This window comes from Lipotes vexillifer, unplaced genomic scaffold (assembly GCF_000442215.2).
Source record: "Lipotes vexillifer unplaced genomic scaffold, Lipotes_vexillifer_v1.1 scaffold1201, whole genome shotgun sequence".
Taxonomy (NCBI): Eukaryota; Metazoa; Chordata; class Mammalia; order Artiodactyla; family Lipotidae; genus Lipotes; species Lipotes vexillifer.
This window is the reverse complement of record NW_006783542.1, coordinates 1,951,739-1,967,803: the sequence shown is the minus strand read 5'-3', so window position 1 is coordinate 1,967,803 and position 16,065 is coordinate 1,951,739. Positions and strand designations below refer to the sequence as shown.

The following is a 16,065-nucleotide window of genomic DNA, read 5'->3' as shown; positions in this document are numbered from 1 at the left end:
GGGGGGGAGGTGGTCTGGAGCGCGCTCACTCCCTCCCCGCCCAGGTGGCCAGGCCAGAGCCCCCAGCCCTCAATGCCTGAGAGGCAGCTGCCCCCAGTAGGGTCCACTTCACACACCATCTCACCCCAGCTCAGACTCTAAAAACAGCTCTCTGGTTTTCAGCTTGGCACTGCCCACAAATTAGTGTCTCCAACATGGTCTCTTGGGACGTGACTTCAGAGAGGCCCCTGGGGAGCCAAAGGCCTCAGTGGAGGGAGATGGAGCCAGCAGGGTCCGTCTTGGATGAGATGAGAGTGGCTTAGTCCCGTCTCCTGGCTTCTGGGACCCCCCACCAAGGCCACCCAGCTCGAGTGACTGCCCTGCTCTCTTTGCCCCGGCCGGGGACAGACAATCTTTCCCCCCACGGGGCCCCTCCCCTCTCCCCCACTGAGTCCCGGCCACCGTCCTGGGCGCTGCTCTGCAGGAGAAGAAACCAGCAAGAGGAGAAGGGGCGGCAGTCTGGGCCCCTCTGCTCAGGGCCCGGAGACCCACCTCTCGCCTAGCCTGGGCTCGCACCATGAAGCCCCAAGACAGGGGCCAACTGGGAAGCGGTCAGGGAAGCCCGGCCTCGCCTGGCCTTCAGCCTGGGACTGTTCTCCCCACCACGGCCCCGCAGTCCAGGACAGGGCAGAAGATGCCTGGGCCTCGGAGCTCCAGCTGCGCAGGTGCCCCAGACTGAGGCCGGCCCGGCCAGCGCGCAGCCAGGCGGGCTCAGGGAGAAGCGCGTGGTACTCACAGGTAAGCCGTCAGGCGGTCCAGGTCCCCCGGCACCGCCGAGAGCCCGCGCTCAGAGCAGTCGGCCGACAGCATGATGCCGTCCTCGTGGCAGCGGCAGGGGGCCGGGCAGGCGGGCCGCGGGCCAGGCTGGGGGGCGCACGGGGAGGCGCAGAGTGCGGCACAGAGCCAGAGGGCGCGGAGCCCGGGTGCGCTGGGCATCGCGGCGGCCGGGAGGGCGGCGGGCACCGGTGGCGCACAGTCAGAGAGGAGCAGGCGTCGCTGCGCGGTCTTCACTCCTGGGTTTCACGGGTTGGGCTTGGCAGGGGAGGGCGGAGCCAGGGAACTTTCTCGCCTCTCACTCCCCTTCCCTCCTTCCCTCCGAGCTGGCAGGAATTTCGTCCAGGAAAGAAAAAAGCAAACAACCCGGAGAGCGGAGAGCGGGTCCTGCAGGCGTTTGGGCTGTGGGCTCAGGACCCTGTGCCAGAGCGGACAGCCTCGGGGCCACAGGGGATCGGAGGAGGGCCCCGGAAGCACCTTGTTTGTTCGAGGTCACCCACTTGGGGGGGGGGAGAAGCCCCAGAAGTACCACTCGGGGTCACCCTCCGCACCCTGGCTCCTGGGGAGGGGAGCGAGAGGTCGTCTCGCCAGGTGAGCCGTGAAGGGCCGGAGCCGCGGGGCGGGTGGAGGTCGGGTGGCTACAGGAGACTTCCAGCCGAGCCCCAGGCCCCGCACTAGAGAAGGTGTGACGTCCACTCGCAAAGCGTCTTGCACGCGGCCCCAGTCAGCTGTGAGCCCGGGAGCCCCGGAGCCTGCTCCCGGGATGGAGCCAGGCGCGCGGCTGGGGGACGCGCCCACCTGGCGGTCCGGGCCGGCCTGAGTCGGCAGTCTGGCGCCACCTGGAGGCCAGTCCGGCAGCTGCAGCTCCACCAGCCGGAGGCTGGAAGGGCCAGGCGGGAGGCTTGAGGGGGAGAGACTGTGGCTGGGCCGAGCCCAGGGTGGAGTGAGAGGCGGCCGCGTCTCCTGCCCTTGCTGCCCCCCGCACGGTCCATCCTGAGTGTACAGCGGCAGCCTGGAGGCCTCAGGGCAGCCAGTGGCCCTTCATCCAGGACCGTCACCCCCCAGGGCCACTCATCACCCCCCTCCCATTCTCTGCTACTGCTCTCACCTCCCGGGCCCCAGGGGCTGCACGGCTGGGCCAGGAAGGTGGAAACCGACCGTTGGCCTCTGGGGCGTGGGGCTCGGCCCTGACGTAGATGAGCCCCCAGGAAGGCCTGGGTGGTCCTTGTGCACGGAGGGCCGGAGAGACCACAGGGCCGCTGCCCATCCCCCCGGCTCGGCCGTGTTCCCGGCCTCACTCCCCACTTGCTGCGGCCCCCCTGCTCCTTTGCAGCTCTGGTGCGGGGGCCCTGCTGCCCCCTCAGCATGGCAGGGCCCGGGCCCAGCGCGAGGCTCCAGCCCGCCTACTGGAGGGTCGTCATGGGCCAACCCCCGACTCCAGGGAACGAGTGTGAAGAGGGTGTGGCCCAGCCCGGGGAGGCCCAGGTGAGCGGGGAGCCTGCCCTGCTCCAGCTTCTGCTGCACAGGCCGTGAGGGCCCTCCCGGCCTCCGACCCCTCGCCTTTCACGAGGAGCTCGGGGCGGCCAAGGAGAGCCCTGCCCCTCCCCGATTCAGGGTCTGACTCCTTTTGGGGCCTCCTGCTCTGGTTTGTGCAGGCTTTCTGTGTCCCCCGGGCCCTCTACCGGGAGCAGCCGGGGCCCCACTGCTGGCGCCAGCCGTCCAGGGCCTCCTGGTTGATGAGGGGATGGATGAGCCCTCGTGAGGCCGTGGGTGATGGTGTCGCCATGGTGAGCACTCCTGCCCTCCTTTCTGCATCTCCTCCTGGTTTTCCCTCCCCAGACTCCCGCACTGTGGTGGAGCGAAGGAGGCAGAGAAAACCCAGCCGCTCTGGCCACACAGCAGCGAGCCCCCCCGCGCCTGCCGCCGGCGGGAAACGGGAAGGCCAGGTCGCGGAGAGCAGGGCCAGGCCGGTCCTGCTGTGCACAGGGCAGCGGCTGTGCCCCCTCGCCCTGAGTAACCTGCTCTGAATCCAGGGCGTCCCCCACCCTGGACACTAGAGACTAGATCTGATGAATGGGGAAACTGGAGGGTGGGGCTGGGGGCTGCCCCGCGAAAGCCACCCGCCAGGCCCCCCCAGCCCCGCTCCTGTTTCCCACCAGGCCCTGGAATGGATGGACAGAACGCACTCGGCCTCTGGCTTGACCACATCCCTTATTCCCCAACTCGGCCCCTTCACGGCACGGGGCCGGCAGGCGTCGGTGGGGGGGGGGGGGGGGGGGATGGAAGTAAAGGGAGCTGGAAATCTTGGGGATGTTTTGAAAAGTATGTGTGTTGTGGGGGGGGGGGGGGGGGGGGACGGGGACAGATTCCCGAAAGACGACGTCAGGGCAGAGTGAGGAGGGGGCTGTGTCCGGACCCGCACCCCAAGCCACGGGGCAGCGGGGTCTCTGCCTGCTCCTCCAGGGCCCCGTCCAGCGGCACCTGCAGTGGCCGAGCAGCGTGCCTGGCTTCTCCACGCCCCGGGAGCAGCACGGGCCCGCGGCAGCCAGGAAGGGCAGCAGGGTCATGGTGGGGAGCTCCTGCCCTGCTCCCCACACGGCAGCTGCAGCCTCTGCATCGGCCTCTGCTCCCTGCTCCCCCTCTGGGCAAAGACGTTGGCACCGGTGCCTGGAGGGGCCGGGACTGCTCCGCGGAGCCCACCCCCAGCCCACGGCCCTAGCTTACACGTGTGATGCTGAGGAGGGTGCAGGGCCAGCCTGCAGCGCTGCTCTCAGCCACCCAGCACACGGTCACCACGTCCGTGGTGACGGGCTGTGACTCCGTGGGCCAGAACTCCTGTGGCCAGACCGGGTCAGGGCTGCTCGGCCGGCCAGCCCATCCCCACCCAGGCCCCGGTCACACCACACCCCCACCCCAACCCCCAGGCATCCCACCCTCTGCCCCTGTTCCCTCACCTTCTCCCAGGAGTCTGGCAGGCACAGGGAGACCAGCACACGAGCCCCGTGCTCCCACACCAGCTCCCAGAGCTCTGCGGGCCCTGGTCAGCACGACGTGATCGCGGCCAGGGGGCCCGCCCTGCAGAGCACAGGGTGTCCCCTGCCCGTCTCAGCTCTAGGACCCCCAGCCGCCCAGCCCCAGACCAGGAAGCACCAATGGCCCAAGGGTACGGCCTCATGGGGAAGAGCCAGGCTTCGGGCATCTCTCCAGCAGGGCCGTCCTCTGCCGGAGGACTGCCCGTGACAACAGCCGTCTGCGGGACGAGGGTGAGGTGAGGCTGCCGGAGGTCCCAGCCTGCCCGACACCCGATGCCCAGTCCACCCGCGAGCCCACTGGCACTCACAGGAGGCCATGCCGTCCTGCCCATGGCCAGGAGAGGGCATCGCAGAGCCGGCCTGGTCCTTGAGGGCCTGGAGCGGAAGCTGGGGAGGGTGACGGGCAGAGGGGCACCATGAGACAGGCCGCAGAAGTGGTGGCACGAGGGGACCCCGCGTCGCCAGAGCACGCCCGGAAGCACCGCACGGGGACGGGCGGCGGCCTGGGCGGGGGCCGCGTCGGGGGTGCCGGAGGCTGCCCAGCTCCTGCTCTTGGTCTCCTCGGCCCTGCGTGGACGGAGCTGGCAGCCCGTTGGTGGGAGGGACGGGGACCCTGCCCCCCCCAGGCAAGGCTCCCGGTGCTGCATGTACTCAGAGGTGCCGGGGGGCCCCTTCCAGGACCCTGCTCAGGAGGCAGCCGTGCAGGAAGATGTACTGGCTCTGGGGGGTGGGGGAGGGGAGGCGGTCGGCTGAGGGACCGTGGCCCAGCAGGGAGACTTCCAGGTCCTGACCAGCCAGACGGCCCGGGGCAGGGGAGGGGCTTTGGGGAGCCTTCCCGTGGGCCCGCCCCCCCCCCACCGCGTCAGAGCTGGCAGGGGCCCGCCCACCTCCCACCCCCGGCACAAAGGGAAACAGAAGCCCCGATAGGAGGGTGAGTGTCCTTCCCTGGCCCCTGGGGACCCTGTGGCCCTACCGTCTGCCCCACCCCCTCCCAGGGTCCGCAGCCCACCCGCCTTGCCCTCACCGGGGTCTGGATCATGAGGGGCCGGTGCAGGCGCAGCGAGCACACCGTGTGGAATACGTCCACTGTATCCTCCTCCCCAAGCTGCTGCAGCAGCCCTGACAGGGCCATACAGGTGCCCGAGCGGCCCACACCTGCACTGCGGGTCAGAGGGCCCAGGGCTGTGAAGCGGGGCCCTTCCCCAGCCCCCCTGCCGCCCGCCCCGCCCGCCCCGCCTGCCTGCACCAGGACAGGCCCCACTCCTCTCCCGACCGGGTCCACAAAGGCCAGCAGGGAGCTGGGGGTCTCGGGGGCGCTGTGGTCTGGCCGGTGGTGAACTGTAGCAGCTTCACTGTCCCTTCCTAAGCCACTGTCCTCTGCTCAGCCCTCATTCCGTCCCAGATCTTGAGGGCGGGGTGGCGCCCCCCACACTGGGGTGCTCCCCTCAGCTCCTCCAGCCTCCCGGGGAGTCTGCCTACAGGGGGCCCAAGGCGGAGGGGGGCACTGCTGCCCCAGGAGGTCACAGCCTGGGAGGGTGTGGGGTGAGCGGGGGCCCTGAGCCGGGTGCAGGGCAGGGCAGAAACCGTCCCTTCTCACCCAACTTCGGATGACCCTTAGCCTTCCCTGTGCTTCCCTACCCTTCCCTAACCTCCAGCCTCCTGGGCAAGGGGGTGGTCAGGGGCCCAGGAGGTGAGCCGACCTCCCAAGGAGTCACAACCCCTCGTTCGCGGGTACGCACGTGCTGCAGCTGGAAGTCCCGCATGGTCCACTCGTCCTCGGGCTCCTCGGCCAGGAGGTGGACGGGGATGTGACCGTGGGTGACAGGGGTGGAGTCGGCTGGCCAGTGGTGCTCACGTAGCACCTAGGGCCAGAGGGTCAGAGCAGGGCTGGGGGGCAGGTGTGGGCCCCCCATCACTGCCACCCCTGCTGTATCAGCACCTCCCACCCATCCGTCTGTCTCCGCCACCCTGCTTGTCCGGAAGCCTCTCTCCCCCCGCCCGGCCCCAGCACCTCCACCCCCAGACCTCTATGTGACCCCTGGGACTTCCAGGCAGCTGCCGGGCTCCTGTGCAAGCTGCATGGCCTTACTTAGGACCACCTGGCCTGGCCTCACCACTCCAGCTGGAGGGGCTCAAAGGTGCTGTCCCAGGGCCCCCGCACGGAGCAGGGCACAGGCGTGTTTAAAGCAAGGACGCAGACTGGGCCCAGAGCAGGAGAGGGTGGTCTCGGTGAGAAACAGCAGAGGCAATGGAGGCGAGTCCAGCTGGGAGCCTGGGTTCCTGGTCTCCTTCCCTGCCCCATCCTGGGCGGCCTGGGGACCCCACCAACCCCCAGGCCTCACCTGGCCTCCCAGACCCACAGCTGGTCCTGTGGGGAGAGCCTGCCACCCCGGGGGCTGTGGCACGCTCACCCACCCACTCTCCATGCCCACCGTCAGCACGACGACGACCTGAACCTGCTGCTCCCACGCCAGCCGCCAGAAGTCCTCCAGGATCTTCTTTAGAAGCCCCCGGGTGGTGATGAACTCCTGCGGGCGGGTGTAGCCCTGGGGGTGGGCAGGATCACGTTAACTGGGGCCCCAGCACATAGCCATGCATCCCACGGGTGATCTCTGGGAGTGAGGACTCTGTGTGCAGGCCGATACGTGTGCACACACGTGAACACACGTGCACCAAGGACCCAAATCAGGAGGGTGACTTGGAGACAGCCCCACCTCGATGGGACGATGACAAGACACTGGTGGTCCCGAAGTAGCCTCCCCAGGCCACCCCTCCCACCCCTCCCCTCCCACACCACCTGGGTTTCTCCCAGGGCTCCACTGCCCACCCAGCTCCCCGAGGCCAGCACTCAGTCTCTCCTCCAACAGCCCCATCTGCCTCTCCACCCGATGATCCCGCCCCACTCTGTCCACATGTCCCGCCCGGCTCTTCTCTGGGTCTGTCCAGCTGCAATGTCTGCCCCTGTTTCATCACTTATCAGGATTCTGCTCATCCTTCAAGAGACCAAATGCCTCCTCCTCCAGGAAGCCTTTCTTGATTCCTAGGTGGACTAAACGTTCCTTCTTCACGAGCTCTGAGCACCACACGTGTGCCCTCATTACAGCACTTGTCATGCCGCGTGGCAGGTGTCACACACACACACACACACACACACACACACACACACACACCTCCTGCTCCTTTGAAGGTGGGAGTCCGCGTAGCCCAGCCCCGCCTCCTGCGGGCCCAGCGCAGTGACCAACACACAAGACACACAAGCCGGCGGTCTTCGTGGACAGCTAGGGCCGGACAGCGTGTCCTGAAAACCGGGCCCCTCCCGAGTGGACGCCGCAGCCAGCGCGCAGGCGGCTCTACCGGGATGAAGCTGGTGTTGACGTAATCGGAGTGAGGCTCTCCGTCCAGCGGGGTCAGCCTGACCCGGCCGTGGTCCTCTGCAGACGCTAAAAGCCGTGCATTCAGGGCGGGCACATGCAGCCCCTCCTCCGGGCCGAGCTCCGGCCCCGCACATCCCTGCCCGCCGTGCTCACAGGGCAGCACGAGAGGGTAGCGGTTCTCGGCGGTGTCGGCAGGATGCTCGGCCTCCAGCCTAGGCTGCCCCTCGCCCGCCTCCTTCAGCTCCTGCAGAGACGGGGCCCGAAGCAGACCCATGTCACCCCCCCCCACTGGGGGCGGGGTCGTGCACAGCTGGGGTCCCCCGGAGCCTGGGGAAGGCAGAAGCCTCACCTCGAAGTCCTGAAAGCAAGCCCGGTGGGCACGGGCGCTCTTGGCCTCGTGGCCCTGTCGGAAGCTGTGGGCAGGGATGGGCCGGTGCCCACCTGGGGGAAGAGGGAGGAGTGGGCGGCGGCCCCGGTGTGCGGAGCCCCGCCCAGGGCGCCGGAAGGGGCCGGGGAGAGGGGGCGGGGCAAACGGGACCGCGCTCGGAGGAGGTGGGCGTGAGTGTCTGAGGCCCCGCCCCCGGGTCCTGAGGACGGCTCCGGGCACAGCTGCGCCCAGGGTGCGGCCGAGAAAAGGAAGAACAGTAGCGGCAGCGGGACGATCGAGAAATCCAACATCGGAGAGAAAGAAGGAGATGGAAGCGACTTGGCCCGCAACCGTTCAGGTGGCCAGTCGGGGACCGAGAGGACGGGAGTCTGGAGGCAGAGGCTGAAGGCCCGGGAGGAGCCGGGGGCCCCTGGGAGCAGGGTGACGAGGCTGTGACAGCGGCTGAGGGCGGGCTCGGCTGGCGGGGCAAGGGACGCAGTCCCGGGGAGACTCCGTCATCACCAAGCCTGTGGAGGGCGGGCCGCCTGCCCCGCCCCACAGGGGCCGCACACGCACCGCAGGTTGTGAGCCGCCAGCTCCCGGGGGGCACAGCTTCTCTGACCTGCAGAGGGCGACGGGGCCTGGGAGGCAGCCTGGCCACGTACCAACCCCGCCAAACGAGCGTGGCGCTGGGTCAGGGTCAGGGTCGGGGCCGGGGCTGGGGGCGATGGGGGAGGAAGACTGAGGGAGCGGGGCCCGAGGCCAAGGGGGCGCCTACCCTCGGCAGCAGTGGCACACACCACGGTGACCGCCCAGCTCCACGGGCCGTTCCTGCCCCGCACGGAGAGGCTGAGGAGGTAGGACGTGGCGGGCTCCAGGCAGGACAGCAGGAGGGCATCCCCGGAGGCGTTGGCCTGGAAGACGAGGTGGGCGTCCCCTCCTGCTGCCAGCTGCTCCGCCACCACCGGACAGGTGTCCACATCCCCCGTGGGCACCATCCGGGCCAGGGCCAGGCGGGTGACCTCGGGCTGGCACCACACATCCTCCACGGGGTTGGGCTCTGTGGGTTCAAGTGTTCCACATCGCGTGGGAGTCAGGGCAGCCCAAGAGGTGGTCAAAATCAGAGGCGCAGAGGGACCAGGCATTTCTGTCCCGGGAAAGGGGCAGCGGCCACAGGGAGAAACAAGGTCTCCTCGGGACCTGACGCCCATCTGTAGGGCAAGGGGCATCCCCAGGGCGGGTGGGCATGGGACACACCCAGACGAGCAGGGCTGCGATAGGATGGGCGGCACCCAGGGTGCTCTGTTCCCCCCGACAGACGCCGACGTACCCACGGGCAGCAGCACGGGGTGCGTGGAGGCCTGGAGCAGCCCCACCTGGCACAGCACGGACAGGGAGAGGTTGAGTCCAGGTGTGTGCGGCACACTCGGCGCCCCAGGCGGCCGCTGGCCCAGGCCAGGCTGCCCACAGCGCTGCCCGCCTGCACGGGCACCAGCAGCTCACTGGGCGCCGGTGGGGCTGTGGGGAGAGGATGCCTGTGGCCCAGGCAGGGCCCTCGGCGCGCAGGTGGGACGGGGGACTGGGGGCAGCGGTGCCGCCGAGGGAGGCAGCAGGGGCCCGGGGCGGTGCTGCCCGCTGCTCCTCCCCCCGCCAGTCCAATGCCACTCAGAGGCCCAGCCGGAGGCGCTGGCTGTTGCCACACGGCGGGGCCCGGCCTGTGCGACCACCTGCAGCTCGTACTCAGTGCCCGGAGTCAGAGCCGAGAAATTGGCAGCCCACGGGGCTGGAGCCCAGCGGGACGCCCGCCTGGTACAGGGTCCCCCGGTAGCCGTCCCGGCCCCACGGCGTGTGGGCCCAGAATGCCCGGGGCTGGGTGGGGCCTTCACTGGCCACACTTACCAGAGGGGGGGCAAGGGGGGCTGCGGGGACAACAGGGTCGGGGGGGAGAGAAGGGAGGGAGGTGTCATGGCCTGAACTGTGTGCCCCCAAATTCAAGATGAAGTCCAGACCCTCAGGACCTCATAGTGTGACTGCATTTGAAGATTCGGTCCCTAAAGGGGTGAGGAAGGTAAGAGGCCATGGGTGCGGGCCCTGACCCAGAGGGGCTGGAACGCAGACACTGGGGGACAGCCGTCCACTCGCCGAGGACTCTGCCAGCCTGGGTCTCAGACCTGTGGCCTCGGAACTGGGGACGCCTGCGGTTTAGGCCCCCGTGTTGGGGAACTGGGGACTTGCCGAGGGCAGCTCTAGCACAGGGTGAAGAGCACAGCCCCAATCATGGCTCCTTCCTCCCGAAAGGGCCCTGCTTGGCCCTCCGCCCTTGGCCCAGTCGCGAAACACCAGTTCAGGTGACCAGTGAGAGGAGATTCTACCCGTGGGGAGGCAGACCACCTCCCGACCTCCCCAGACAGCAGAGCACGAGCCCCGGCCATGCTGAGTGAGCGCATCGATCACCGCTCTCCCAGCCAGACGGGGCGGTGAGGGGATCACACGCAGAGCCTTTTCCAGGCCCAGCCCCAGCTCTGACAGCCCCCCGAGTGGGTGGATAGGTTAAAGGGCAGGCAGTGTCTGGGGTCCAGGCGGGGCCCCTCCACCCTTCCCTTGGGCCCAGGGCCTGGGGTCACCTGGTGGACCCCTCCTTTGTAAACTGAGGCTCAAAGAGGCACAGGCCCGATCCGGGTCTGAGCCAGTTAGAGCCCCTGGCCGGAGCTTTCCCACCCCTCCTCGGTGAGAGAACACCGAGCAAGGGGCCCGGGGGGCCTGGCAGCTGGTCCTCTGGTGCACCCAGTCCCCACCTCCCCGCTGCTGGTCGTGAGAGAGCTCGAGGGCCCAGCCCATGCCACCGCCCGGGAGCAAAGCCCAGGTTCTGCCCGCCTTCCTGGTGCCAGAAGGGCCAGGCCCCGGGGACTCTCGGCCAGGGCAAGGGGTGTCCTGGTGCCCGAGGGAGCAACCGTAGTCAACCCAGCGGCCTGCTCACGGACCAGAGGGAGGTCAGGGCGCCGTGCAGCCCCTGGGACCCGCTGAGCAAGGGTGGCCTGTGAGGCAGGGCCATGCGGAGGGCACTCACGTGTCCAGCCTGTGGCACCAGTGCCGCTGCTCTTGTCCGGCCCCCGCCGGGTGGCCAGCCACGCCAGGCACTCGGTGCCCGGAGCCGGCTGGGCCCAGGAGAAGTTAGTTCTGTGCCTCGGGGGCCAGGGTCTCCTCACCCTCCAGAGCCAGGGGGCTCAGGAGGTACAGCCGCAGGAAGAAGCCGGTTCTGCCCCAGACGGGGGTGCTGCAGACAGCCCGCAGGGCAGGGGGCTGGGCGGCCAGGCCCAGGCTCAGGTTGGCGGGAGGCGCAGGGACTGCGGGACAGAAAGAAACGGATTTGGAACAACCCAGCGCCCGCCCCTCCTGCCGCGTCGTCTGCGCCCTGCTCGCTGGTCTCCAGGCACAGCTAGCCACCAGGCTCCAGCCCGCTCCTTCCTTCCCCCCCAGGAAAACCTCTTGGATGACACGGTCTCCGCTCTGACGCCTGCGCCCCACATGCTTCCCAGACCATCAGCCCCTGGAGGGTGACGTCTGGTCCACCTGGTCCCCACCAGCACCCAGCGCCTGTGTCTCGCACGCGGGACACGGGCCTCCAGCTCAGCCACTGACGTTTGGCTCCTGAGAGCTCATCCCACCCCCCAATCTCTCTCTGTCTCTCTTCCTCTCTCTCCCTCTCTCTCTCTCTCTCTCTCTCTCTCCCCCCCCCCAACCTGAGGGCCTGGGTCCACACTTGCCCCTTGCTAAGGCCCCTCTCTGCCCACCCTACTCAGACACACACGCTTCTCGGCCCACCTCCTTCCTCTGGGAGCCCTTCCCTGACTCTTTGAGGTGGCCCTTCTGTAAGCCCTCAAAGATTAGCCAGAACCACATACAGTTCCCCACAGTCCTCAGTTTTAACCCGTGAGAACAGAGCTTCGCGTGGTTCGAATACGTCACGCACACTCTCTGTGCGTCTACGTGTGCACCGTGACGCCTGAGCCAACACGCGTTACTTTAACAGACACATAAGCCGTCTGTTTGCTTGGCAGCCTTCCTCTCTAGGTGGGCTTCATGGTAACTGTTAGCTTTAGCACCTAAGCCCATACCTAGAAATGGGAGGCGTTCGTTAAATATTTGTCGGAAGGACGGATGGATGGATGGACGGCCGGCCAGATGGCAGGAGGTGGGGAATGCTTGCAAACAGATTCATGAGCGGCCCCACCTTGGATGGACGCGTGGCTTCTGAGCCAGGAACACGGCACACAGCGGGCGGCGTGTGAAGGACGTTGGTCCCCACCACCGCCGCCCAGGCTGGCCCCCCAGGGCCTGCAGCCGGGAACTCACGGGGGCAGGCGCTGGCCCTCTGGAAGCTGCAGCTTTGGTTCCCTGCCCACGCCCACACCCACGTGGTGTAGCAGGAGCCAGGCACTGGGCCCCTCAGCGTCGGGCTGGAAGTATTGGGGCCCAAGGCGACAAGACCGCCCAACGAGCTCTGGCTGCCCCCCTGGCGCCAGCCGACCCTGTAGGCTTCCCGCTGCCCTGGTGCTGGGGCCCAGCCAACGGTCAAGTCAGAGGGGCTGCCCCTGCCGACGACCTCCCGTGACTGTGGTGCCAGGGGCCCTGGAGAGAGGAGCGGTTTGGTAAGGGGGCCCTGCAATGTCTGTGGCGCTGTGATGTCCACACCCAGATCTCCACCCCGAGGCAAAGCCCCCCAGCCCCAGACCAGGGTCCGCGGTGGCTGGCACTCACCTGTGTGACTTGTGGGGCTCAGGGTGATGCTGCCCGGAGAGAGGACAGTGTCCACTGTCCACTGGTAGTGGGCCCCAGGTCCCTGGAGAGTGACCTGGGTGGCACCAGGTGGCCCAGCGATGTTTCTGAGGAGGCTGGGGGCTCCCTGGGTGTAGGGCAGTACCTGGGTCCCAGGCTCCCTGCCGGCCTCCAGCCCGTCCAGGGGCAGCTCGGTACCATTGCCTTTCTGGCGCTGGGCTGCAGCATCTGGAGGGGCTGTGGTCCCTGGTGAGTGAGGACTCACATGTCTCCTGATGCAGGTGCCCCTGGGAAGGACCCCAGCCTGTATCCTGCCAGCACAGACTCACCATCCAGCCAGGCACTGGCCTGCGTCCAGGTGTCATAGGGCCCGGCCAGAACCCTCAGCTCTAGAGCGTAGTGTCCAGCGGGCAGGGGCCCTGGGAACATGGCATTAAGGGCCCCAGGGCCCAGCGTGATGGTCTTCTCCACCGGCCCACTTAGCCTGAGCAGGTAGCCATCCCGGGCCCCCAGCCCTGCCTTCCTTTCCAGGTGGCCCAGAGCTCTGGGGGCCGGGGAGCAAGCACCGGGTCCAGGGGGACGGAGGAATCTGTGGGGAAGGGAGACACACGTGCAGAAGGTCCTGGATCCCCGTGTCAGCTTCCTCCCGCACGCCCTGGACAGGCCTCACCCAGGCGCTGGCAGTGACCCTGAGCCTTATCCTGGGTGAGTCCTGGGACCCGGCTGAGGATGTGGTGACAAACTATAACACATCCGGTGCCAGACCTCACACTCCTCACAAGGCTGCCATCATCATCCTGCTGTAAAGATACAGAGGCTGAAGCACAGAGAGGGTGCGCACTTTGCCCGAGACCCACAGCCAGTGAGTGGCAGCGAGACAGCCCTTCCCTGAGCAAAAGTGCAGCAAAGTCCCCGCGGGCTCAGCCTAGCTGGACACTCCTAAGCCTCGGGACCTGGTCCTTCTCTCTCTGAACTTCGGTCCCTCCACCGTACGGAGATAACACAACTTAAGGGGCTGTTCTGGGGGATAAATGAGGTGACACACAGAAGTGCCTGGCATGGGGCTGGCACATGGGCGCTGCCGGTGCTGATAAGTGTCACCACCGTCGTCGTCTGTGGTGGGGGCGGGCGGACTCCTGCCACCAGCCTGCAGGAGGGCACCCCCTCCAGGCAGGCCTCACCCCTTCCCTGCAGGACTCCTGGAAGCCCACCCCACCAGCAGGCTCCTGCCTGCTTGACTGAAGAGCCTCTGCGGCGACCCCTTACCCGCCCAGCACGCACGGATCCACTCGGTGGCGTCGGGCCCCGCCGCCAGATGGGGCCCGGCAACAGTACTGAGTGTCAGCTCATAGGGGGTTCCCGGAGAGAGGCGAGGGAAGGTGTGACTGGAGATGCCCCGTGTGACCCCCGCCGTCAGGTTGGAGCCGCCGAGGAGGTCTGTGAGCACGAGACGCAGCCAGGCGGCGCCCCCAGAGCCATTCCAGGAGGCCTGCAGGGCACTGGCACCTGGGGCACGCAGCACCAGCTGAGCTGGAGGCACAGGCGCTGGAGAAAGGGTGGGGAGAGCACAGCCGGGCTGGAGAGAGGGCCCGACGTGGGGCCCGGGCACCACCCCGGCAGCAGCAGCCCAGGAGCCCAGTCACGGGACGCGGCTCTGGACGGCCCCCCACTCCCAGACCGGCCGCCACCTGGGGCCTTGCGGAGCGCTGGCCTTACCTGTCCACTGATGGATGCTGGGCTTCGCTTGGAGGTCGGCAGCCCAGGTGGGAACCTCCAGAACGTACTCGCTGCCGGGTAAGAGGTCACTAGAATTGTCGGACAGGGTGCCCAGGGACGCGGAGACACTGTGAGCCAATGTCTGTGACTCCAGGTGGTAGAGGAGAATCTGGTAGCCATTCTGCCCCCCGGGGGCTGCGCCCCACAAGGCCTCCAGGTGGGACAGGCTCCCCGAGCTACGGAGCTGCAGGTCCTGGACCGTCAACAGGGCTGCATCAGAGGCAGAGAGAGGCACCAAGTTCAGGGCCGGGGCATCCCCTCTGCTTCTTAGTGCCCCTGACGAGTCACTGCAGCAGGCGTGGTCCTCAGAGACCTCACCGTCTCTGGCCGCTCTGCCCCCTGCCAACCCTCCAGGGCAGCCACGTCCTGCTTGGCCCCTCCCCTGCCCGCAGGCCATGCACCTGTGTGGGCAGTGTGGATGACAGTGCTGTTCGGCCCGCAGGGGCGCAGGGCTGTCACCTCCAGCTGGTAGCGACTTCCCGGCACCAGGTCCTGGAACTCAAAGCTGGACGCGTTGGTGTGGGCCCGGAGTGGCTGCTCCTCCGGGGAGCCCAGGGGGGTCAGGCGGCTGAGGCAGAGGGTGTGGCTGGCAGGCCTCCCCTGGACGCTGACATTCACCCTCAGAGGCGGACCGGGGGAGAAGGGCTGGGTCAGAGTCGCTGACACCTTCTGCCCCGAGGAGGAGGAGGAGGAGGAGGAGGAGGAGGAGGAGGGGCGGACCGGCCGGAGCAGAGGCGGGGGCTCTGGGCAAAGAAAGAGCCTTGCCCAGCCCCGCCCCGCGGGAGGCGCCCACCGCCACTCTCCCTAAGCGGACCCCCTTGCGGGGAGTGGCACTTGTCTTCCTGTACGGAGGGGGCAAGGGTGTGGGAAGAGATGGGCAGAGGCTCTGGGCTCCAGCCAGGACCAGAGAAAAGGCTGTCCTCTCGTCTGGCTTCCCCAGACGTGGCGGAAGGGCATCACCGCAGGACAACGAGGTGCAGAGGCCCTGAGAGCAGGAGCAGACTATCCTGCTGTCCCGTCAAAGGGGTGGGAAGGAGCCTCCCCTGTCCTGCTTAATGCAGACCAGCCGCAGGGCCACGGGGCTGGGGGAGGCCTGGATGCCCTGGAGAGCAGGGTGCCACCCGCCCGCGGCCCCGGTGCCCACCTCACCTTGGCCAGGAAGCCTGGGAGCCACAGGAGGACCGCGCACGGGAATGGGGGCCCCACCCCGGCCGAGTCTGCAGGGAGAGCTGGGCGGTAGCAGGAGGAGCCCATCCCCACCCTCCCCTTGGTCAGCGGGCCGGCAGCAGGCCGCCAAGGGCCAAGAGCGAGGCGCTCCCTCCCCAGCCCAGACCCTGTGCCAGCAGGGCCCTGTCCGGGGCACAGGGCTGCGGCCCCCAGGCTGCAGGCAAGCTCACCTCCCCTTGCACCCCCAGCTCCACCCTCTTCCAGCTGTTGGCTTTCCAGGCAGGAAACTGTCCCTCGAGACCCAGACCCAGAGGAGAGACGGCCTTGCGGGTGGGCAGAGACAGCTGGGTCCCCGAGGCCACGCCCCGCGGGAGAGGAGGGGGTGTCTGACCCTCCACGCGCAGAGGTGGACCGGGCCTTTGTGTTTCTGTGCAGAGGGGTCCTGGTGACGTGGTGGGGGTGTGTGTGGCTGGGTGCTGGGTGGATGGACCAGCTATGCATGTGTGTCGCTTGTGGACATACACAGGCGCACGTTCGTCCCAAAAGCCTTGAGTCCCAGTGATGGTAGATCTAGAAGAGTCCTCTGGTTTCACACCCTTGCCCCCCAGATAAGGAAGAAATATCCAGGGAAGGAAGAGCCCAGGCCCCAGCGTGAGGAGGGGAGCTGGGCTTGAACCTGGGACCTCCAGCTCCTGCTCCCGGCCCCCTAGGATGCGTGCATGCCTCCGCCGCCCCGCCCCACCCCGCCCCTCTACCTAGA

At 68.0% G+C, this 16,065-nt stretch overlaps 2 protein-coding genes across 2 annotated transcripts in view; both read right to left on the bottom strand.

The window, feature by feature from the left end:
- Window positions 1-975, bottom strand: part of LGR6 (leucine rich repeat containing G protein-coupled receptor 6) — a gene marked incomplete at its 3' end in the record, with an annotated part of 95,291 nt that extends 94,316 nt beyond the window's left edge. Inside the window, 1 exon segment of the mRNA XM_007456168.1 lies at window positions 776-975. Coding sequence (XP_007456230.1) covers window positions 776-975 — 200 coding nt within the window.
- A 3,521-nt stretch (window positions 976-4,496) lies between these two features.
- LOC103076367 (receptor-type tyrosine-protein phosphatase V-like) overlaps window positions 4,497-16,065 on the bottom strand; it is a 12,913-nt gene continuing 1,344 nt past the window's right edge. The window contains 25 exon segments of the mRNA XM_082931040.1: window positions 4,497-4,565; window positions 4,870-5,011; window positions 5,087-5,174; window positions 5,177-5,222; window positions 5,585-5,707; window positions 6,257-6,391; window positions 7,200-7,276; window positions 7,373-7,463; window positions 7,569-7,660; window positions 7,753-8,064; window positions 8,146-8,304; window positions 8,365-8,646; window positions 8,917-8,962; window positions 9,013-9,276; window positions 9,366-9,505; window positions 10,382-10,555; window positions 10,793-10,930; window positions 11,940-12,215; window positions 12,345-12,590; window positions 12,692-12,887; window positions 12,890-12,951; window positions 13,644-13,907; window positions 14,079-14,348; window positions 14,540-14,807; window positions 15,288-15,355. Coding sequence (XP_082787166.1) covers window positions 4,497-4,565; window positions 4,870-5,011; window positions 5,087-5,174; window positions 5,177-5,222; window positions 5,585-5,707; window positions 6,257-6,391; window positions 7,200-7,276; window positions 7,373-7,463; window positions 7,569-7,660; window positions 7,753-8,064; window positions 8,146-8,304; window positions 8,365-8,646; window positions 8,917-8,962; window positions 9,013-9,276; window positions 9,366-9,505; window positions 10,382-10,555; window positions 10,793-10,930; window positions 11,940-12,215; window positions 12,345-12,590; window positions 12,692-12,887; window positions 12,890-12,951; window positions 13,644-13,907; window positions 14,079-14,348; window positions 14,540-14,807; window positions 15,288-15,355 — 4,028 coding nt within the window.